Source organism: Mobula hypostoma, chromosome 13 (assembly GCF_963921235.1).
Source record: "Mobula hypostoma chromosome 13, sMobHyp1.1, whole genome shotgun sequence".
Lineage (NCBI taxonomy): Eukaryota > Metazoa > Chordata > Chondrichthyes > Myliobatiformes > Myliobatidae > Mobula > Mobula hypostoma.
In genome coordinates this window covers 91,785,353-91,808,729 of record NC_086109.1, presented here as the reverse complement: position 1 = coordinate 91,808,729, position 23,377 = coordinate 91,785,353, and the positions used below count along the sequence as shown (strand labels likewise).

The window sequence follows — 23,377 nt, the reverse complement described above, 5'->3', positions numbered from 1 at the left end:
ATCTATCAAAGACATTTATCAGGCGTGCTGTGTATGAGGGCCCTTAGTATTATGAAGATCTCATCCATTCATCCAGCATCCTCTTTGACTTTCCACTCTCACGCAGGAGACTCCGATGCATTAAGACAAGGACAGTCCGGATGGGAAACAGTTTCTTCCCCCAGGCTTTGAACTCCCTGTCGCGTCGCATTCGAATTTTCATCGATGAATCTGTTCTGTACCCTGTACTTTTGTCGCGGAAAAAAGAATACTCGGACCCGGAGGGAGAGTGCCGTCGAAAATTCTTTATTTGTCACATGATATCATGGGGCGCCCAGCACCTAAAAGCGGGATCCCAGAGCTCCGTCGAACAAGAAAACTCAGTCGTATTTATACGTGAATGGCACGTGACGAGAGACACAAGTGGATTTTTACAGAAGTGAAGGTCACGTGCCTCGGGACATTGTATGACCAGATAATCGCTTATCTGAACCTTTGTCTAGCATTTTTGAGAACAATGTTTAATTAGTCCACCACATCCTGCATGACAACTTCAAGGAAAAGCTTAGCGATCAGATTCTCCGTATTTAGCGGAACTCCAGCAACGCTACCGAATGGTGAAATGGCAAAAATATGTCCTTGAGGAGCTGCACATTTTACTTAAGTGTTAGTTCTCAAAAAATATATCAGGCAAGCTGGCTGAACCACAGACATATAAAAATTCCCAGAACAAAGAAGTACAGATACAGTTATTTTTATGTCTCGGTTGCGAGGCACATTTCAGTCACACAGAGCACATTAGTTACAGATAAATAATTGGAGACTTCGAATTCACATCTTAAAACAAATCATGAGCCCCTCAATGCCCATTACAATGCAAGGCCTTGATATTTTCTCCCACAACTTTACTTGGTTTATTTATGCGTAATTCATTTGCAGATTTAATTCTACTTCCCCAGGTTATTGTGTTATTGTTGTGTGTGCTACCGTACTTTACACCCTGGTTTAGAGAAATGTTGTCTCGTTTGACGGTACACATGTATATAGTTAAATGACAATAAATTTGACTTGACCACCACCTTTGTTGCTCTCTTCTTGCATTACTGATTTTATATATACAGTCTAAATATATAAATATAAATATATATTTACACTTTATAAGTAGAATACTTATATATAATATATAGATTTAAATAGATTACATATCATACATATTTATTATTGTAACTTACAGTATTTTTATATATTACATCATCCCGATGCTACAATAAATTTCATGCCACAGGTTAGTGATAATAAACCTGATTCTGACACTGGTTCTGAGAAATTATCAGTGTACAGAAATAGAGATGAAGTTATATAAGGCCTTGGCGAGTCTGTACTTGGACCTTTGGACTCTGTACTTAAAAAGGAGGAATGACACAGGGAGCGCATCGAAGATTTACTAGTTACAGGAATGGAAAGTTTCCATATGGGAAGCAATTGAGTCATCTAGACCCATATTCTTTCGAGTATAAAAGAATGAGAAATGATCACGTTGATGCTTACAATATTCTTATAGGGCTTGGTAGACTGGATGCAGGGAAGAAAACAAGAAATTCTGTATGTATTCGCAGAGCAATTATGTCATTTACCAAGAGGTCATTTTGTGGATAGAGTTGATAAGGATTAGTTTTATTTGAACATAAAGGCATTGAAACATGCAGGTGAAATGCATCATCTGGTCAAGTCAAAGCAATGAGGTTTGTGCTGCACAGCCCTGAAGTGTTGCCAGGTCTCTGGTGCTGACACAGCATGCCCACAGTTTACTACCTCTTTGGAATGTGGGAGAGACTGGAGCGCCCAACCAAAACCCATGCATGGGGAAAATGTACAAACTCCTTACAGACATTGGTGGAAGTCCAACCCCAATCGGCGATTGGTGATCGCTGGCGCTGTAAAGCGAGTGCGCTAACTGCCATTGCACCACCGTTTCTGAAAGGTTTCTAAATTGATTCGTTTAGAAGGAAGTTAGATAGATTCCCTTCAGGAAGTAACATTTTGGGAAATAGCGCATCAAGAAGTTGGTCATACAGTGAAATGGTGGTGGGGTTCATGTGAATGATTGGGATGGGTGTGGTGCCAAAACTCTACACAACCATCAATCCATGATGACATAGAATTTAAGATTTATGTAGAATTGATGACACAAAAGGAGTAGATTCAACCCATTGTAGAACGTAGAAGACACAGGAACAGATCCCCTGTATTCATCATCAAGCCCGCCATAACCAATAGACAAAAACAATATTAATTTCAGTTTGATCTGAACCCCAACTCTCAATCAGAGCCCTTGGGGATTATGAAGAAGCCAGAAAAGAACTCAAGATTGGAATTAGGAAAGCCAGGAGCAGCCATGAAATGTCCTTGGCAAGTAAATTAAAGAGAATCCCAAGGCATTCTACACATCGGTCAAGAGCAAGAGGATAACTAGTGAGAGGGTAGAACCTCTCAGGGGGGAACATTTGCTTTGTTGTGCAGGATGTGGGTGATGTCCTTAATGAGTGCATTACATTAGTATTTACCAGGGTGAAAGACATGGAGGATAGGGAGATCAGTGCCAAGCATATTGGTATACGAGGTCATTTTGAGGTAAAGGAGGAGTTGTGTCTCTTAAAGAGCATTAAGGTATATAAGTCCACAGGGACTGGTGGGATATACCCCAGATTACTGAGAGAGGCAAGAGAAGACATTGCAGGGGCCTTGACCAATATCTTTGTGTCCTCCCTGGCCAAAAGTCCCAGAGGACGAGCGAGTAGCTAGTGTTGTTCCATTATTCAAGAAGGGAACCAGGATAATCCGGTGAGTCTTATGTCAGTGGTGGGAAGTTACTGGAAAAAAAATCCTTAAGGATAGGATTTATGAGCACTTGGAGAGCCAGCATGGCTTTGTGTGGGGCAAGTCGTGTCTTAATAACTTGACAGAGTTTTTTGAGAAGGTGATGAGGGTGATTGATGAAAGTAGAGCTATGGATGTTGTCTACATGGACTTTAGTAAGGTGTTTGATAAGGGCACTTATGGGAGACTCATCCAGAGGATTAGGATGCATGGGATCCATAGAGAATTGGATTCAGAAATGGTTTGTGCATAGAAGACAGAGGGTAGTGGTCAAGAGGAATTGTTCAAGCTAGAGGTCTGTGATTAGTGGTGTCCTGCAGGGATCTGTACTGGGACCCTTGCTATTTGTGATGTATGTAAGTGAGTTTGGTGAAAATTTAGATGGGTGGGTTATTAAGTTTGCATATGATATGAAGATTGGTGGTGTTGCGCATCGTGTAGAAGACTGGTAAAGAATACAGCATTGTCACGTGATCGGCAACAATGAATATATCAATTGAGTCAGGTTTTATAAAAATAATCAAACATTTATTAAACTCTGCTCAATATTTAAAAAAATAAACAAACGAAAATCTTAACTGGAAATAAACTGATATACGGCCATTTAACAAACTGCCACTCAGTACTAGTTCTTAAAGCGATAGATGCGAAAACAGTTCTTAAAGTGGTAAATTCAAACACAGTTCTTAGAATGGTAAATTCGAAAGTCCAAGAGATTTATACAGTCAATTAGGAGAAACTTTCCTGAAGTAAAGAATTCCTCGAAGACACGACGTCACTGCCGATCCCAGCCAGAACCTGCCTTGTCTGCAGGATTCACAACGATGGAAATAAAATCGTTTAAGGGCACCGACCTTTCCCTCTGGATACTAGATACTGCACAGCTTTTTCTGCTGCTTTTAGCAGAGGCTATCTCATGCAGATCATTCTTTCTTGAACGAATTCAATAATGGTCGATACTATCCAAAACTGCCGAACAACTCCTTCAGGTTCCCGTCTTCACTCTTCAATACTACTGAAAAGATACATCAACAAACCTGGCAGCAATTGGTTAAACTGCTGGCCCAACACCTTTGTACCTTACAAAAGAACGTAAAACTCCCTTTTAAAACGAAACTGCGTCATAAAAAAAACTAACTGCGTCACCCAGGGGTCTCCTTTTATACCAGAGGTGAACATGTCATCATGTGACCTCACATCGGCAGGAAAATTACATCAGGTGACCTCCAAAAGACATTACATCATGCTCATCAGCTACTCAATTACATCATGGTCATAAGACAGTCACAAGATATCCATGAGGTATGTAACAACATAATCAGTTGTCGATATGGGCAAAGAAGCAGCAGATGGAGTTTAACCCAGCCAAGTACAAAGTGTTGCACCTTGGTAGGTCAAATGTAAAGAGATGGAATAGAGTTGATGAGCAGAAGGATCTTGAGGTCCAAACTCATAGATCCCTGAAAGTGGCTACCCAAGTTGATAGCCTGGTTAGAGTCATATGGCATGCTTGCTTTTATTATTCGAGGCATTGAGTTCAAAAGTTAGAAAGTTATGTTGCAGCTTTATAAAACTCTATATGAAGTTATATAAGGTCATATCTGCGGGATTGCATACATTTCTGGCCACCCCACTATAGGAAGGATATTGAGGTTTTGGAGAGGGTGCAGAAAACGTTCACCAGAATGTTGCCTGGATTAGAGGGCAGGTTGGACAAACTTGGGCTGTTTTCTCTGGAATGATGAAGGCTCAGGGGAGATCAAACAGAGGTTTTAAGATTATGAAAAGCATAGACAGAGTAGGCAAGCAATTCCAAAGAGTTGAAATGTCTAAAACCAGAAGAAATGTATTCAAAGTTAGAGAGGGTAATTTCAAAGGAGATGACAGAGGCAAGTTTTAATGCAGAGAGTGCTGGGTGCCTGGGACAGTGGTAGAGGTGGGAACACTAGAGACTTTTAAGTGACACTTAGATAGGCACGTGAATGTGGGGAATGGAAGGACCGGGACATTGAGATTAGGTTAGTTGGCCATTTCATTACTAATATAATTGGTTCAGTTCAACTTTGTGGGCTGAAGGGCCTGTTCTATCATCTTGCAGCTCATAGCTCCGTGTCAAATGTCAAGATGGTCCTACCTCTAGCAATTCCTTAAGGTTGTTACAGCCGGGGGTGGTGGTGGGGAGAGGCTCCCACTACCAATTAAAAGCTCCCAATGGCGTGTGTCTCAAATAGCCTCTGACAACCAAGTCCAGCTCCTGGTCTTCACGTGTAGCTTAGCTACTAATCCCAGTGGAATCGTTTTTACTGACAGGAGAAGAGGCAAAGGCACCTTAGAATCAGTCCCTTCAGGCAGATGGGGCTCGTCAGCCATGGTTGGCGCTCACCTAGGACGAGGAAAACCATGATCTCAAACCTCCTTTGTCCTGCAGTTATACCCACTCATGAGGAAGGCTTTCGGAATAAACCCCAGGGGAAAAGTGTGGAGCCAGAGTCTCTAAGGCAATCCTACATTGAGTTCAATGCTGTCTGGCAACCCCCATGTTTGGAGGCGAAAGATCTCTTCTGTCTTCTCTTCTACTAATTACCTTAAATCCATACTCCTAGTTACTAACCTATCTTTTCGGTGAATTAGGTTCCTCCTGTTCATCCTGTCTGAGCCACTGGTAATTTTAGACGCCACGTGTAAACCGCCCTTTCTGCTCCCAGAAAAAAATCAACTCAGTCTAGCCAGTCTCTCCTCATAACTATAATTCTCCTGATCTGGCAACATTTTTGTAAAGCCTTCTATGTCCTGCCTAGTACTATCACATCCTTCCTGTAGTGTGATGACCAGAGCTATAGCCTAACTAGTATTTTCTGCAATTTCCGCATAACCTCCAAGTCAGTATATTGTACAACCTGGTTAACAACAGTAACTGTGTTTTACCTCTTAGCTAATTTATCAACAACCCTGCTACCTTCAGGAACATGTATAAGAATAGGTGTACCTTCTGTGCCTAATGAATTGGCCAGTGAGTGTATGTTTGTGGTCTTCTGCTGCTGTAACCCATCCACTTCAAGGTTTGACGTGTTGTGTGTTCAGAGATGCTTTTCTGCACACAACTGATGTAACGTGTGGTTATTTGAGTTGCTACCAACTTCACTCTATTTTTTTTTGTTTTTCACACCAGTCTCTGCAAACTTTAGAAGAGGTAAAACTCTAACCTTTTACCTCTTCTCACCTGCCTATTACTTCACTCTGGGTCCTCTCCTCCCTCCCTTTCTCCTATAGTTCATTCTTCTTTCCTAACAGATTCCTTCTTCCCCAGCCTCCTGGCTTCACCCTTCACCTTCTAGATTGTCCTCCTTCCCTCCCCCAACCAAACTTTTTATTCTGGCATTTCCCCCCCTTTTCCTTCTCAGTCCTGAAAACAGTCCATAGATGCTGCCTGACCTGCTGAGTTCCTTCAGCATTTTATGTGTGTAACTTTAGAGACTGCACGAAAATCCCAAGAGATCAGCAGTTTCTGCGATACTCAAACCACCCCATCTGGCACCAACAACCATTATACAGTCAAAATTAACTTGATCATATTTCTTTCACATTCTGATGTTTGGTCTGAACAACCACTGAACCTTTTGCCCATGTCTGGCTTCCTTTATGCATTGAGTTGCTGCCACAGGATTGGCTGGTTAGATACTTCCATTAATGATCAGGTGTAGAAGTGTAAATAAGCAAGTGGCCACTGGTGTACATGTTGTCGTGGCTATCCCTCGAGGTCGAGGATGATGGTCTTCGTTCTGAAGAAGTGGCCTGCAGAGTGAAGATGCCTGTGCATGTATTTGTTTAATGTGTACTTGATGTTGCACTCCAAGAAGCACACGATACTTCACAAATCAACCAACTGATTCCAATGGCATGGAAACCACGACGATTGGAGCTGATGGATTTGTTGCAGTCTTCATCCGCCTTCACAGCCATTGAGTTCAAAGTAACTTCGTCCGCCTGTTCCACCGTTGAGGTCTTGGTTGGATTGTTCTTTGTCAGGGACCTCACCCTCGACCTTACCGCCATGGGTGACCCTACCAGGAGCATAGCTCCAGACGGCATCGCTCTCAGGATCTCAGGACCACACAAGCTTCTCCACCACGACAAGGTGACAATCCACGGAGAAGATGTATATGTACATGTGCAAGTAATTAAAGGTACAGTGGATGTTCGGGAACATGTGTAAATGGAGAGGCAGATACATTGGGAGATTTAAGAAACCCTTAGGTAGCCACATGGATGATAGAAAAATGGAAGGCTTTGTCGGGGGGAAGAGTTGGTTTGATCTTACAGGAAGTTAAAAGGTCAGCACAACATTGTGGGCTGAAGAGCCTGTACTGTGTTGTAATATTCTGTTCAATGTTCAGTGTGGAAATGTACTCCAAGATGTCTGTTCTTTACATTGAGTGTTCATGGGACAATTGTGACATTACTGGTAAGACCTGGTTCCTTAAGGTTGTTATATCCGGGAGTGGTAGTGGGGATAAGCTCCCACTACCAACTGAATGCGCTCAATGGCATGAATCTCAAACAGCCTCTGACAACCAAGTCCAGCTCCTGGCCTTCACATGTGGCTTAGCTACTAAGCCCAGTGGAATTGTTTCTATTGACAGGAGGAGGGGCAAAGACGGGTTACTGGCACCTTAAAGCCAGTCGCTGTGGGCAGATGAGGCTGAACAACTGTGGTTGGCAGCTCACCTAGGAGAAGGAAAACTCTGATCTCAAACCTCCGCTGCCTTGCGGCTACACCCACTCATGGGGAAGGCTTCGTGAGTAAACCCCAAGGAAAATTCCGGACCTGGAGTCCCTATGCCTTTCCTTTGGATTCATCAGCTGCGTGGAGGAGGGAGCCTGCTACATTGGCACAGCTTGCTCTCCATATTGTACTGCCTTGATTTACGTATCATGTAGACAGCTAGGGCACAACGTCCATGCTCGACCCTGACAAATGGAAGGGCCCACTGGCCCTTTGGTAAGACCACTTCCCAATAAGGGTGGCAAAATGTATCCACTCTCATTTTTCCATTTTGTAACTGAAGTATTTTGCCATTCTGCAACTTGGTTTTATTTAATTATTGCAATTTTAATTCTGTGCCAATTTCCTCCTTCGAGGCACTGCCCATAACCTCTCCAGCCAGGCTTCTCGTCTCCTGTCCTGATGTCTCTCTCTCTGTCTTTGGCTCATTGTCAATTTTGTTCTTCTGGTAATGCTCCTGGGAAACGCCTGGGGTTATTTTGCTAAATAAATCTTGAGTGGCTGCTTTTGTTGGTGATGATTATCCCTCCACCACATTTCTGCAAAATGGTAATTAACTTCTTCACTGGAAAGGCTTTCAAATTGGTGACTTCGATGTCGGAAATATAGCATATAGCATATTTCCCTTATAATATTGGGTCAGACTCAGACCTCTTCAGTATGAACAAAACTAACCACTTATTAAAAAGGGAGTCTGCATCAGAGAATAATATTTATCAATTTTGTTTAAGGCATCCTTAATGGTTGCCTTTATATTGGCAGTAGAACTGAGATAAAATGAGGAATGTCTTATGTTTGCTTCTCTGGGGATGTTGTAATATGCTCCACCATTTCTGATCTAAAAAGGGAGGGAAGTGTTGGGTAGGGTTTCCAGATTTGCTTTGGTGTGTTCCTCGAGATTCTATAATTCCTCCTCTCACTTCAGTACACTCCAGCTGGACACACCATAGAGTCATAATTTAAAGCTGAAGTACAAAGATTAAGCAACAGTGACTTGAGGTCATAATTAATTGGCACACTTATCATATCATAGACAACACACACAGAATGCCCGAGGAACTCAGCAAGCCAGGCAGCATCTATGGAAAGGAGTAAACAGTTGACGTTCAGGGCTGAGACCCTTCATCGGGACTGGAAAAAAAAGACACTTCACATTTTTTTTCCAGTCCTGATGAAGGGTCTCAGCTTGAAACATCAGTTGTTTATTCCTTTCCATAGATGCTGCCTGGCCTGCTGATTTTCTCCCACGTTTTGTGTGTGTTGCCTTTGATTTCCGGCATCTGTTGATTTGTGTTATCATATCAGAGTCATCGAGCACGACAGCACAGAACATCGATTTCCCCTTCTGGTAATTTTCTTCTTTCCCCTACCACTTTGTTTTATTCTTCACTTTGGCCTCTTGCCTCTTCTCCTCACCTACCTATCATCTCCCCATGGCACCCCTCCTTCTCCCTCTCCTCCCAGCTTTTTATTCTAGTGTCTTCCTCCTTCCTTTCCAGTCCTGAAGAAGGACCCTGCTTCAAAATGTTATTCATATTCATAGATGCTACCTGACCTGCTGAGTTCCTCCAGCATTTTGTGTGCGTGTGTGTAAAACACAGAAACAGGCCCTTCAGTCTATCTAGTCTGTGCCAAACTGTTATTGTGCCTAGTCCCATTGACCTGCACCTGGTCCATAGCCCTCTATACTCCTTCCACCCATGTACCTATCCAAACTTCTCTGAAATGTTGCAATCGAACCCTCATCCACACTTCCACGGGCAGATAGTTCCATGCCAGTTCCCACCTGGCATGATGAGCCATTGATCTAAGAGATTTACCAGCACATCAGTCAATAGCTGGATTTCCAATGCTTACTCCCGAAACTTAAGCACAAGAATACAATGCAGTGCCCAGGGCCAGCCCGATTGAATGGGCCGAATGGCCTAATCTACAAGATTCAAGATTGTTCAGTACACAAATGTAAGGGTGAAGAAATTATTGTTACTCCGTATCTGAGGCAGCGTAAAAAAAAACACAGCATGAAGTGTAAGTGCCCACTCATCAGAAACACAAGGGATTCCGCAGTTGCTGGGAATCTTGAGCAAAGTACACAAAACCCTGGAGGAACTCAGCAGGTCGGGCCGTCGTGTGCCATGTCGTATAACGTGGGCGATCATGGTCTTATCTATGACCATGATTGTTCTTGGCAATTATTTTTACATAAGTGGTTTGTCACTGCCTTCTTCTGGGGCCACCCGTCTTCTGCCAAGACGGGTGACCCCAGCCATTATCAATTCTCTTCAGAGATTGTCTACCTGGCGTCATAACCAGGACTTGTGATGTGCATCGGTTGCTCATACCACCAGCTCCCCCGGTTTCACGTCACCCTGATCGGGGGTCTAAGCAGGTGCTACACCTTGCCCAAGGGTGACCTGAAGGCGAGCGGAGGGAAGGGGTGTCTTACACCACCTTTGGTTGAGTCGTATCTCCACCCCGCAGAATCTGTGCAGGGGAATAAGCAGCTGATGTTGCCGGCGAAGACCCTTCACATTGGTGCGTTCTGTAGCTTCCCTCAGTTGGACATTAAACGATCGTTTGACGTTATTTCAAAGGGAAGGTATATCGCCGGTGCGAAACTTACCGTACAATCAGCATCGCCAACCAGATTTTTTCCTAGATCATGGACTTGAAACTTTATTGTCTCTCTCACTACGCTTACTGACTGACCCGCTGACTATGTCTCTTACTATAAATACAGATTATTAATGCATTATCACATTCCCAAATCCTATATTACAAAATTTGTGGTTAATAGCTTGGGATGTCCAACGCATAAATCCAGTGGACTGGGTGGACCCAGGAGGACAAGAAGCGGTGTGGCCGGGGATGGAACCTCGATGCTTAAGGCGGTCAGTGTGTGGTTGAAAACCCGATCCTCCGGTCCAACAGGAGGGAGAGGACAGGTCGGAATCCTGTTTAGCTGGCGCTCTTTGTCAATCCTTTCTTTTGCTTTGCGTCATTATTTATGCAAACATAAAAACTGCGGTCAACGCCACGGGAAAAAAGGCTTGCAATAAGACCTCTGGTGCACGAAGAGTTAAGAAACTAGAAACCTTGTTTGCGCAACAATCAGTAAAGATCTGAGCCGCGCCAAAATGTCTAGACTACCACATGATTGCAGACAGCCAATGGCTGGGATGTAACCTAGGAGGCCCAGTGTGTTGTAAAGAGAGAGAGAGTGAGAGAGAGAAAATCTGCACAGTGCAGTCTAACTGTCCGTACAGGGTGCATGAACGGACCCACAGATTTCTACTCTATCACTCTACTTGTGTCCAATTTTTTAAAAAAAACTTGGGATTATTGCATACATCTGTAACTAGCACGTTGCACCGGTGGTCTGCGGTGTGCATTACTTGGAAAGAATCGAAATTACTCCAAGATCTCGCTTGCAAATTATTTGGATCTATTACAGAAGAGGCAAAAAAGAGCATTTGAAGACTGCGGCTTGAACGAAGAGAAAGCGAGAGGTGTTTTGTTTCTGAGGGAGGGGAACGGGGCAGTGCATTGAACAAGGAATTGCAAATCTCACGGAGGAAAATTGTTAAATATAAATTTCTGCCCTTCGTGCATTGCGTTTGTGGATGTGATAGTTTGTTGCAATTATTTTTTTTTGCATTGGTTGCTGTTGGAGTGTTTTTTTACTCCAGTACCCTTTGCACAGTGCCCTTTTACAGCCGAATGTTGCAGATTGGTAAACTGTGTAGGTGTAATCTGGTCCCGGAGCTGCCTGGCTGTGCTGGCGCACGGCTCTCTCCCCGGCTTGATGCCGTCTGATCTCCCTTTTTAAAAAATCCCCTTCCCTCTCTCCCCCTCCCACCCCCCTCCTCCAAAGAAAAGACGAGAGCGATAGAGGGGGGAAGAGGAAAAAAAAAGGACAAGGTTGCATTCTGAAGCTGCGGGGTTATAAATTGCACTCCCCGGCTATCGCGATCATAATCGTCGCATGTTCAGATCTAAACGCTCGGGCCTTGTACGGCGACTTTGGCGAAGCCGGGTAACGGGGAGCAATGGGCAGGAGACGGAGGATTGGAGCGACCCGGCCGGATCGCTAAATGAGCTCAAGTCGGTAACGCACTCGCTGCTGAAGAGGCTGAAGGAGAAGCCCCTGGAGCTGCTGTCTCAGGCGGTGGAAAGCAAAGGGGGGCTACACACCGCTTGCGTCCTGATGGCTAGGAACGAAGTCAGGGTCGGCAAGCAGACCCTGGCCCCCCAGCTGCTGCTGTGCAGACTTTTCAGGTGGCCTGACCTCAAGCAGCTCTTCGAACTCAAGAGGCTTTATCCCTGCGAGGCTTTTAACAGGAGTGCGGACCACGCTACTGTATGCTGCAACCCCTATCACTTCAGCCGGCTCTATGGCCCAGGTGAACTTTTTTCTCTTTCTTCACCCCTCCACCTCCCCTTCCAGTTTGAAATCCCCCCCCCCCGAGATCCATCGCCTTAATGTATTTGCATTCGTGTTAAGCTCCCCCCTGTTCAAATGGCAGAGGGCCGTGTGTGGCTGGGTGACTCGCTAGCCACGGGGGTTTCAGAATTTTCTTTTTCGGCCATGTACACACTTGCAGTTTAAAGAACCACAAAGCCCCTCCGGGGTTACGAGTGAAAAAAGGGCTCTCATCTGAACCCCAAGAACCAGGTTTGGGGAGGTCACGTGTTCGCCTCGCTACCTGGGAGCTCAATATTTATTTTGAGCACATGGGTTTAATCTCAGCCAGCCCGCCACGAATGTCACATTTTTTTTGGGAAACGATTCCGAGCCTGAAGTTCAGCGTAAATTAAGGGTCAATACATTAAACACCCCCTCCCCGAATCAATTATAAAATATACCAATAGCCAGTCTCAAGGTTTATTCAGGATTCAAGACTGTTTGTCATCTCCAGTTCACAAGTGTAAAGGAGAACGGAATAATTGAACTCTCTTTTCCAAAGTTCACTCGTATCATTTTGTGGAACCTAAATTTGCAATGTTTTTTTTAAAGTCAGGAATTGTGCAGCGTATTCGCAATGTGCACTTTCTTCTGGAATGTGCATTTAGAAATAAATTTGGCGTGAATCATTTAAATAGCAAAAATAAATGCAAATTTGTCAAGTCGATAGGCCTGGCTATATTTCATTCATGAGAGCCGTAGCTTTCATTCATTAGGGGATGAATTTTTTCAAGCCATTTGTAAATTGGTTGTCTGTCTCACTCATTCATAAGGTTTCGACAAATATATCCCAGACAGATAATGACAGGGCCGGCGAACAGGTGAAATCTGATGTCCTTGGGTCTAGATTAGTGGGGTTCTGGGAGGAGGGGGGGGCGAAGGAGAAAGATAATTCTACGCTCGGCAATCTGATCACTCTTAAGTGATTGAAATGAAACGGGGTGTGCGGCCCCAGGCGTTTTAATGCACTTTTTTTGTGATTTTTTTTTCTCTTCCCCACAAGCAACATTAAGACTGGAACCATGAAACTGTCAACAGCATGTCTCAATAAATAAATGTTTTTAAAAAATGTCCCAGCAGACGGGATCTGGTGGGCTACCTAATTTAATCTGTGTCAGCGCCTCGTGAGGACGAGGCGTTGGGTTTGTCGAGGTTTTCACAACACTGGATTAGAGTTCGGTTTGTGTTTCAAACTTCTGCAAATATGGCAAGTGATTTTATTTTGGATACCCCAGTATACAACAACCGGAATGAAATTTGATCTGATTTAAGTATATTTGCATAGTTTAGAATTTAATTGCAGATATTTTCATTGTTTGAGTCACGGTCATACAGAAGGAACTTTAGAACTCATCCCTTCAAAATTTAATTTGTCATATTAATGTTCACAATGCAAGTTTCCATAATTGTAATGAACTGACGGGTGCTCTCTGCAATTCTCGAGGACATAAGGGTTTGGAGTAACTGGGTTTTACGGTTTTATATATAGTAGTATACCAGCTAATCTGAGTTTTGCCTCTTCATTATTGTACCTTTATTGAACGCCAGACTCCATAGCTGACAGAAGGCATGTGGGCGGGGGGGGGTGGGGGAGGACAAATTTTAAAAAAAACTAAGTGTGTGTCTCACCTTGTGAAACACCTTGGAATGCTAGTTGGCCTACTGATGTTCCTGGGAAAATTCATGGTGAGAATTTATTTTAAAAATCACGAGTATGTTACATTTTGGCCCAATGTAAAGGAACCTGTGTCTCCTTTTATATATAAAAAAAAACTACCTTGTCTCAAGTTCCGTTGAGTTTTTACAAATGGCTGAGTTACTGGTGCGTGACGCGACAACTTTTTAATGTCACCGATGCAAGGTATGAGTCTTGTTAGAAGAATCTGCCAGTGTTGAGGTCTTTCCCTCGCCCCACATTTTATTTTAATGGGAAAAAGTAGATCATTTGGATGGCAGGTTTCTCTTGCTTTCTCCCGAGATCCGGTTGGAGAGAGGTTGTTGATCCCAAGCAGTTTGGGAAGGCTGGCGAGTCTCCTTTCACCTGGCCGCGCCCTTTCACGTGGTGCTCAGAGAAACTCCCTTTCCTGGATCTCCCGATCCTGCCAAACGGTTCGTTTGAAACTCCCAGTTGCACAGAGTGCTCCAAAATTCCAGCGAACGTGACTGAAAGATTTTGTCTCGCTCTCTTTCCTCTCCCCTCTCTCTTTGTGGGAGGAGATTAAATCTGGAATCATCCCTTTGAAATGAGATCGATTTCAACTCGTGTTTTTTTTCTCTTCTCCCCCCCCCCCCAAGAAGTTCGAAAGCTATTTAGGTGAAGGAGTGGCGGTAATATGCAGTTTGCATATGCCTGGCGCCAGCCTGGCTCCTGGTTCATCTGACGACTGAATCTGGGCAATTACTGCACGCTCCCTCTCTCCACATTTAAACAGGATTTTTTCCCCCTCTCTCTTTACTTTTTTTCTTTCTGTTAATTCCCATGTCCTCATTTTCAGATTCTCCACCTCCTCCTTACTCCAGATTCTCTCCGAGCGACGAGGAAAAGCCATTGGGTACGTTTTTGTTTATAAAATTATAACTTTGCGGAAAGTCAATGTAAAGTTTTCAAGGAAGTGGTTGTAACACTGAAGCCAGTATCACTGCAGGGATATGCGAATCTCTAATGAGTATTACGATGTTTTTCTAGCTAAATATTTTAAATATTTTGTGTGAAGTTAAGGATTTGTCAATGGGCACCTGCCGTATCAGAACCAGTGGTTTTGGGAAGGTTGTTGGATTTACAAAGATTCTGTTTTCATTTGTTTTTGTAACAAGGGTTTTGTTATAGCAGTGATTTTTCTTGGAAGGATTTTAACTGGAATTAAGCAGAGCAGCTATGCATTGCTCAGTTGAACTGGCCCTCTACCCTGACGGAGAGGAAGGCTGTGGCTATCAGGACAGCTCGTGAGTTAGTTTGGTGGTTGCCAAACTTCGAAGCTTCAGCGAGGCTGGCTGTGGTTACGAGTGTGTACTACTGGGCTTGCAAGCACTCAACTTAGCTTCAGTTTGGCCTAGATTAAACTCTCCTTCTGTTCCATAGTGAAAGTATTTCCCAATTTGAATGATGTTTAATTAAGTTGTGCGGGAAAAAAAGAAATTTTAACGGTCATTTAATAAAACATACAGAAGTACTGCTCATAATACAGGGACGTTTCCCCTGATGTATTCAGATGCCCATGAATTGGATGAGTGAGAAACTGAAGATTGAGCCTTTCAGAGGTTCCCAGCCTGGGTCCCACAGACCCCTTGGTTACTAGTGGCAGTCTATGGCATAAAAAATGTTGGGAGCCCCTAGTTGGGACAGTACAGCACAATACAGGTCCTTTGGCCCCAATCTTCTGCCGTCCCTTTAATCTACTCTTAAGATTGATCTAACTCTTCTCTCTCACATCGCCTTCCACTTTACCACATATAAACAACACAGGCCCTTCAGGCCACAATATTGTGCTGTCCTATTAACCTACTCCAAGATCAATTTAACCCTTCGCTCTCACACAGCACCCCATTTTTCTATCATCCACATGCCTATCTAAGAGTTTCTTAAATGTCCCTGATGTATCTTTCTGGCAGTGCGCTCTGTGCATACTGCACTCCCTGTAAAAATAAAATCCCCTCTTTAAACTGTCCAATCACCTTAAAAATCTGCCCCCTGGTATTATCCATTTCTGCCCTGGGAAGAAGTTTTTGGCTGGCCACTGGATCTGTGTCTCTTGACAGCCTGTACACCTCTGTACAGTCACCTCTCATTCTTCTTCAGTCCACAGAGTAAAGTCCTATCTCATTCAACCTAGTCTCAGAAGACTTTTGTTTCTTTCGTTGGAAGTTTTATGGATTTCTCTGCCTACCAATAACATCTAAAACCTTGTGAATATTATATGATGTATGTCCAGTGTTGGGCCGGAGATACAACCCTACCAAAGGAGGTGTAAGGCACTCCTTCTCTCTGCCAGCCTGCAGGTCACCCTTGGACAAGGTGTAGCACCTGCTTAGTAACCCCCCCGCTTCCCCTTTCAGGGTCACGTAAAGCCATGGGAGCAGGTGGTGGATGGTCGTACGAGCAGCTGGTGCACATCACAAGTCCTGGTTATGTGACCACTGATGCCAGGCAGACAATCTCTGAAGAGTATTGATAATGGCTGGGGGGGGGGGTGCGGGGGTCACCCATCTTGTAAAGACACTGCCCGGAAGAAGGCAATAATAATGTATCTGCAGGCCCACTGAAATTGTAATATGGTTGAGTAAGCCTGTTTCTCTACAACATTGTGGGTTTGAAGAAGGGTAGTATTGCAAAAGATTTGCCCTTTGATGCTGGCCAGGGGGGGCTGCATAATCTAACAGGCATTTTAATTGGTACACCCATAAAATCCTGTAATTCTTATTTCCTCAGAATGTACAGTGTCCTACACTGAAACAGAAGCCACCAATTCCCCAAACATCACACCTGGAGATTTCTCAGGTAAGCTGTCTTCTATCTTGTCAATGTAGTGTGCAAATTGTTGGGAAACCTGCATTAGATTGGTACAGTCAGCAATATAGTAAGTATTGTGCACAGTTTTATTTTTAAATGGTTTGGTAGTTCCTTCTGAGAACATTGATGAGGTTTTACCTGGTATGTGATGGACTGATTGCTTTTGAACATCCAATGCCAGTCTGCTTTGATGCTGTGTGGAGTCACTTGAATCCTCGTCGTGTTGTGTTGCTTTGTGGTGAATTTACTGTTTTGTGCTTGAAGGACTGGTTGCATTGGAGAGCCTTGTCCTCATGAAACTCCTGTGGTTGTGCGTACACTTGTGGGCCGTGCCTTCTAGGAGAAGTGTTCCAATGGAAAGGTCAGGTTGTGAGTTGACTGCTTGGGGTGTCTTGGATTTGGCCAGTTGTCACACTAGTGAACGGCTAGTCACATGGTGAAGGAATTCTTTTCTGCCAAAAACTGGAGTGCTGTGTTGTGTTTTACATTAATGTGAGAGGGAGGAGTTTAAGTATTAACTAGTTCTTTTTGATAACTTCCCTGCTAGCTCTGAGAGGATGTAACAGAGTAGAGGGGAAACCTCTCTTTCTGAAACCCACACTAACGACAGTAACTTCACTCACCCCAACACTGAACTGTTCCCACAACCTATTGACTCACTTATCATCTCATGTTCTCAATATTTATCGCTTATTTATTTTTTTCTCTCTTGGTATTTGAAGTGTTTGTTTTTGGCACATAAATTGTTTGCCCGTCTTGAGTGTAGCTTTTTCTTGATTTTCTTGTTTTTTTTTGGTATTTGTTGAGAACGCCTGCAAGAAAATGAATCTCGGGGTTGTATATGATGACATATATATATTTTGATAATAAATTTACTTCGAACTTTTGAGAGGAGTGTGAGATTGGTCTTGGGCTAGGTTAAAAGCCCAGCGCAACATCATGGGCTGAAGGGCCTGTAGTGTAGTGTTCTATGTTGAGATTGATCATAGGAGCCCCATTCCTTGATTGACTTAATTAGATTATACATGCTGTAAACTCAGCAGGCTAGGCAATATTTGTGGAGATGGAGTTAAGATCTCAGATCACTGACCCTTCCAAGTATTTTGCTTTGGTACTTCGGTTAAACTGGCAGTCAAGTATTTTGCTATTCTGGCATTCATGTAATTAGAAATAACCTATTTTCTAGTGGTGAGGAAGTATTTCTTCAAAAACGTACATAGTTATTTATTTGGTGGAAAAGTGGCATACTGTGGAATGTTGAGGATAGGGCCCCTGCTTTCGTGCGATCTGGGTGTTCTCGTTATGAAGCCCAAAGTTAGCATGCTCTTACAACAATTAACTAGGAAAGCGATTGGAATGTTGGCCTTCGTTTCAGAGGGCGTGGAACACAAGAGAAACTGACGTCTTCACTTGGTGTGGTGAGAGCACGGAACGCGCTGCCAGCGGAACTGGTGGATGTGGGCTCGATTTCATCATTTAGGACAAATTTGGATAAGTGCATGGGTGGGAGGGTGTGGAGGGCCGTAGTCAGGTGCAGATCAACGGGACTAGGCAGGATAATAGTTTGGCCGAAGCGTCTTTTTCTGTACTGTAGTCCCCTATAACTCTTAACTCTTGTTGGATCTGTGCAGGACTTTGGACAACTGGAGAAATATGTGTAGTTCAGGTCACTTTACGAGAGGAGGGATGTACTTGTCAGTGCAGCAAACATTCAGTTGAGATTGTTACATGAAGGGTTAGTCTTTTGCACTGCAGATTAAATAAGAGGTGATACAAGTGAAGCACGTTAAATGTTCTGCGGAAGCACAATAGGGTTGCAGTAAGGATGTTCCAGGTCTAGGGGGCGCAATGTCATGATAAGAGGCCATTGGAGGGATGGAAAGGAGGAGGGAGTGCTCCTTTAAGTCCACAACAAGCTGGATTTCTCCTTCTCGTGGCCATACGTTTTAATTAAAATACCTAATCCCATTCCCAGATGTCAGTTCATGGCCTCTTCTACCGTGATGAGACCACTTTCAGGTTGAAGAAGCAACAGCTGGGTAGTGTCTAACCTGATGGTATGACCATTGAGTTCTTTAACTTACAGTAATTTCTCCCCCTTCCCTCTTCTTCCATTCCCCCCTCTGGCTCCCCTCTTACCTCGCCTCTTCTCACCTCCCCTGTGCTCCTCTTTCCCCTTCACCCATGATCCAGTCTCCTTCTTAGCACATTCCTTCTTCTCCAGCCTTTTACCTTTTCCACCAATCACCTCCCAGCTTATTACTTCATCACCCTTCCCCACCTACCCTGGTCTCACCTATTACCTTCCAGCTTGTCCTCCTTCCCGTCTCTCCACCATCCTTTCCAGTCCTGAAGAAGGCGCCGGCCTGAAATGTTGACTCTTTATTCCTTTCCAGCTGAATTCCTCCAGTATTTTGTGCGTGTAATTCTCTTCCCAGAGGCTGAATTATTGAGTGTGGAGAGAGAGAGAGAGAGAGACCTTTGGTCTGTGGGTTGGGTCAACTATTACAGAGACCAGCTGGCACTAAGATTAGATCAGCTGTGATCTGACTGAGTGGAAGAGATGCTAATTGGTCTACTCTGGTTCCTTTCTACTGTATTTTATTTGCTCAGTGGTTGGAGTCGTGCTACCCCTGGGCTTAAACGCTGGAATAAAATCTTTGCCAAGGTGTCTCCTTCAGATTACAGTGGAGTGTAGTGACTGCTGCTGGAAGATGTGTGCGGACTTGTGGCTGGATGTCTGACGAACGGCTTGCTTGGCCGTGACGCCCTCCCAGTGAATTGCTGCCAAACCCCAACGGAAAATAGCCACTTGGCTGAGCTTACAGTAGGACCTCTGGTGCCATTGGGACCATCGAGTGGCCTGAGCTGGCACACTTGGTGAACGGGGGGAGGGGGAGTGTGGCCCTGTGTCCTGTGTGATCAACACACTCTCCCGCACTTAGTTTCACCATGCATCAACAATTAGCGTTTAGATGGCACCCTTGACACCGCAGATACAGTTGGCACTGAGCCAAATGGAGATACTGGGATGGCAGCCAATAGCTGGGTCCTTTTAGTAAATGAATGGAGGGTGAGGTGGCGGGGCGGGGGGAGTGGTTCCAAGGAGGAATATCCAGAGTGTACAGCCTTGAAGGCACGGTCGCCATTGGTGAAGGGCGATATCACAGATACACAAGTAAGTTTTTGATAGAATTGCTCGATAAAGAAGATATATCCACTGCACTATAACAATTCTTTGTCACAGAACACTACAACACCGAAACAGGCATTTCGGCCCATCTAGACCATGCCAAAATATTAATCTGCTTGGTCCCAATAACCCTCCATGCCTCTCCCATCCATTCTTTGCTTAAACACTGCAGTCAAACTGGCATCCACTACTTCCGCTGGCAACTCATTTCATTCACACTCACACCTCCCAGAGAGAAGAAGTTCCCCCTCAGGTTCCCTTTGAATATTTCACCTTTCACCCTTTAACTTACCTCCAGTTCTGGTCTCATCCAACTTCATTTACCCTATCTATGCCCCTCATGATCTTGTATACCTCTATTAAATCTACCCAGGGATTAAACTCCTAACCTATTCAGCTTCTCGCTAACCTACTCGGGTCTTCAAATCCCAGCAGCATCCTTGTGAATTTTCTCTGTACTCTTTCAATCTTATCGATTCCTTCCCTGTGGATTCTCTTTCCAGAAGCCTCTGATTAGTTTTATTAAATATTTTCATTCCATGTTTAAAAGCCTCTGTTAACCTCCTCCAGCTGTGCTGTTTGCTGCTCTTAAAAAAACCTTGCAGATTTCTCAATTTTAAGCACATTGTTGTTTGGTGGCTTTTGCTTTCAGTTACCTGGATCCCAGCTCTGGAATTCTCTCTTCTGTGCTGTAGTGCTCTATAACTTTATAAGGTGAAACGGTTAAGGCAAGAGTTTCTGACCTGGGGTCCGTGGACTCCTTAGTTAATGGTAGGAGTCCATGGCATTTTTTAAAAAAAAGGGTTGGGAACCTCTGGTTTAAGGGGATTCTGAGGGGAAAGCGTCTTCGCTCGGTGGTACGAGCTGCCAGCGGAAGTGGTGAATATGGGTTTGATTTCAATATTTAAGAGAAGTTTGGATAAGTACTTGGGTGGGAGGTGTATGGAGGGTTGTGGTCCAGGTGCAGGTTGATGGGACTAGGCAGAACATTAGTTTGGCTCAAACTAGATGGGCCAAAGGGCTTATTTTTGTACTGTAGTGGTGTATGACTCCTTAAACCTTACTTCCCCCGCCCCCACCCCCAAAAACCAAAAGCTTTGACCAAACCATTGGTCAAATGTCTTTACTGTCCTCAATATCAGATTTTGCCCAATAACTACTATTATCATCATATCTGAATCTGAGGTGATGAAGATGGTACACCAGGGCCTAGAGTGCACAGTGATCCACAGCTAGCTGTGCACCCCCACTGTGGCGAAAAACACACAATCTATTTGCACCCTAGAGTACGGGTTCCCATCTGGGGTCCAAAGACCCCTCAGCTAAAGATCCAGGGCCCTGGAGGACCAATCATCGGATAGTCATTGAGTGTGCGGCATTTAAACAGGCCCTTCGCCCATCTTGTCCATGCTGAGCAAGGTGCCTTTGTGAGCTGATTTGATTTGCCAATCGCCCCATCTGGCTTCACAAACTGACATGAGGGGCTAGGCAGCAAATGCGCACCGGCCTCGGCTGTAACGTTTGTTAAGGGGACTGATCAGTTCCCAGCCCAGCGAGCATCTTTTTTAGTTTCATTAACCACATACAGATGTAACCGCTTGCTTTGAAATAAATTACCAAGGGTGCCTGCCAGTGAGTTTTGGTATTGGGACAGGAGTCAGCCAATTCAGCAAATGCTAATAAAATATCTGTTTTCCCAATTCTTTCCTTGATCTTTTAGCCAAGTTTAGTTATAAACCTTTGCAGAGGGAGAGGTGCAAAGAAGGACGGAATTCTTTTGGAGCCGGCCATAATTCGAATTACTTTCTATTTGCAATTATATTGCAGCTGAAAAACACTTAACCTTTTCTTACAGTTTGCTGCTTTGAACCCGAGTCTTTTTTTACTTAAGACTATCCAGGCCATGTAGAATTTATTACATTTCACAGACTGAGAAATAGCATGTGACTTGTTATCTGTTATGATCTTAAGAGAAAATTTGGGAGGTTTTCCGTAATGGAAATGTTTAACAAAACAATGCACCGGTTAAAATGGAGTGCAGGCTCCATGAAATCGGATACTTGTCTCCCAACCGTGCAAGTTCGGATGCTGAACTACTAACAGTAAGATTGATGCTTTTCCAGCAGACAGACCTAGTACACAGGATGGAAGTTTGAGTTTTCAAAGTGACCCTTTCTGTGCATTGAGCCAAGGGCTCAGTTTAACTCTTTGTGGGAAGCTGGTGACAGCTGGTATACACACACAATGCTGGAGGAACTCAGCAGGCCAGGCAGCATCTATGGGAAAAAAAGTACAGCTGATATTTAGGGCTGTTTGTGACAGCTTGTACATACTTGCTATAGAGTCATCACTACAGCACAAAAGCAGGCCCTTTGGCCTATCCAATCCATACTAAACTCTTATTCCGCCTAGTCCCATCAGCCCACACCGGACCATGGCCCTTCATACCTCTCCCATCTATGTACTTATCCGAATTTTTCTTAAATGTTGCAATCAAACCCACATCCAGTACTTCCACTGGCAGCTCATTCCACACTTGCTGCACTCACTGAGTGAAGAAGTTCCCCCTTAGTTTCACCTTAAATATTTAACCTGCTACCCTTAACCCAGGACCTCGAGTTCTATTGTCACCCAACCTCAGTGGAAAAAGCCTGCTTGCATTTACCATATCTATACCCCTCATAATTTTGAATACCTTTGTCAAATCTCCTCCCATTCTCTTACACGGCCAGGGAATAAGTCCTAATCAATTCAACCTCTCCCTATAACTCAGGTCCTTGACTCCTAGTAATCTACTCGTAAATTTTCCCTGCACTCTTTCAATCTTACTGACATCTTCCCTGTAGGTAGGTGACTAGATGCACACAATGCTCCAAATTAGGGGTCGCCAGCATCTTGTACAACATCCCACTGTTCTCTCTCTCTCTCATTCATTAACACAAGAGATTCTGTTTGCTCCTGTCTGTTTTTCTTTGCAGCCCTCAGTTTGTCCATCCCTTGCCACTGACCGCCAGCACCCAGCGCCTGCAAATGAATCGTGGTATTTCATGAAGCTGCCATCCTGTACTCCAATGTAAATTTTTATAGGCGTTTACACTCTGCATTTGAAATTCTGTTTGCTCAGCTGAGGTTTACAGGGCTGGGGAAAGTTGTGAGTTAACGTCGGATTTGCATTTGTGAAATGTGTCATTTGTGTTAACAGCCAACACACCCAAGGTTGTGCTGGGGGCAGCCCGCAAGTGTCACCGCACATTTTGGTGCCAACATTGCATGCCCACCGTTAACAGCACAGCAAGCCCTTTTCCTGCCCTTCAGGTCTTTGGAAGCATTGAGTATTTTGTTGGGTGGTTTCTGCGCCGTGTCCAGTTGCTGAAGGTGGCTTGCTACAACGTTGGACACCCAAAGCCTTGTGATTCCAAGTACTCTTCCATAATGCAGTGAAATCTATCTGTTTTCATTAGAGTTTTTCTCTGGGAGGTGTATCCTGGGATTTAGCACCTGCACATGCAGGTTGGGATTTTCCATGAGGGAATATTGCCTAGGCAGCTCCTCCAACCAGTGATCACCTCCTGT

General features: G+C 44.2%; 1 protein-coding gene across 1 annotated transcript in view; it reads left to right on the top strand.

Moving 5' to 3' along the window:
• Window positions 1-10,874: 10,874 nt before the first annotated feature.
• smad6b (SMAD family member 6b) overlaps window positions 10,875-23,377 on the top strand; it is a 78,939-nt gene continuing 66,436 nt past the window's right edge. The window contains exons 1-3 of the mRNA XM_063066169.1: window positions 10,875-12,042; window positions 14,600-14,656; window positions 16,531-16,599. Of these exons, the coding sequence (XP_062922239.1) occupies window positions 11,625-12,042; window positions 14,600-14,656; window positions 16,531-16,599 (544 nt within the window). The 5' untranslated portion in view covers window positions 10,875-11,624. The remainder of the gene's footprint in view (window positions 12,043-14,599; window positions 14,657-16,530; window positions 16,600-23,377) is intronic.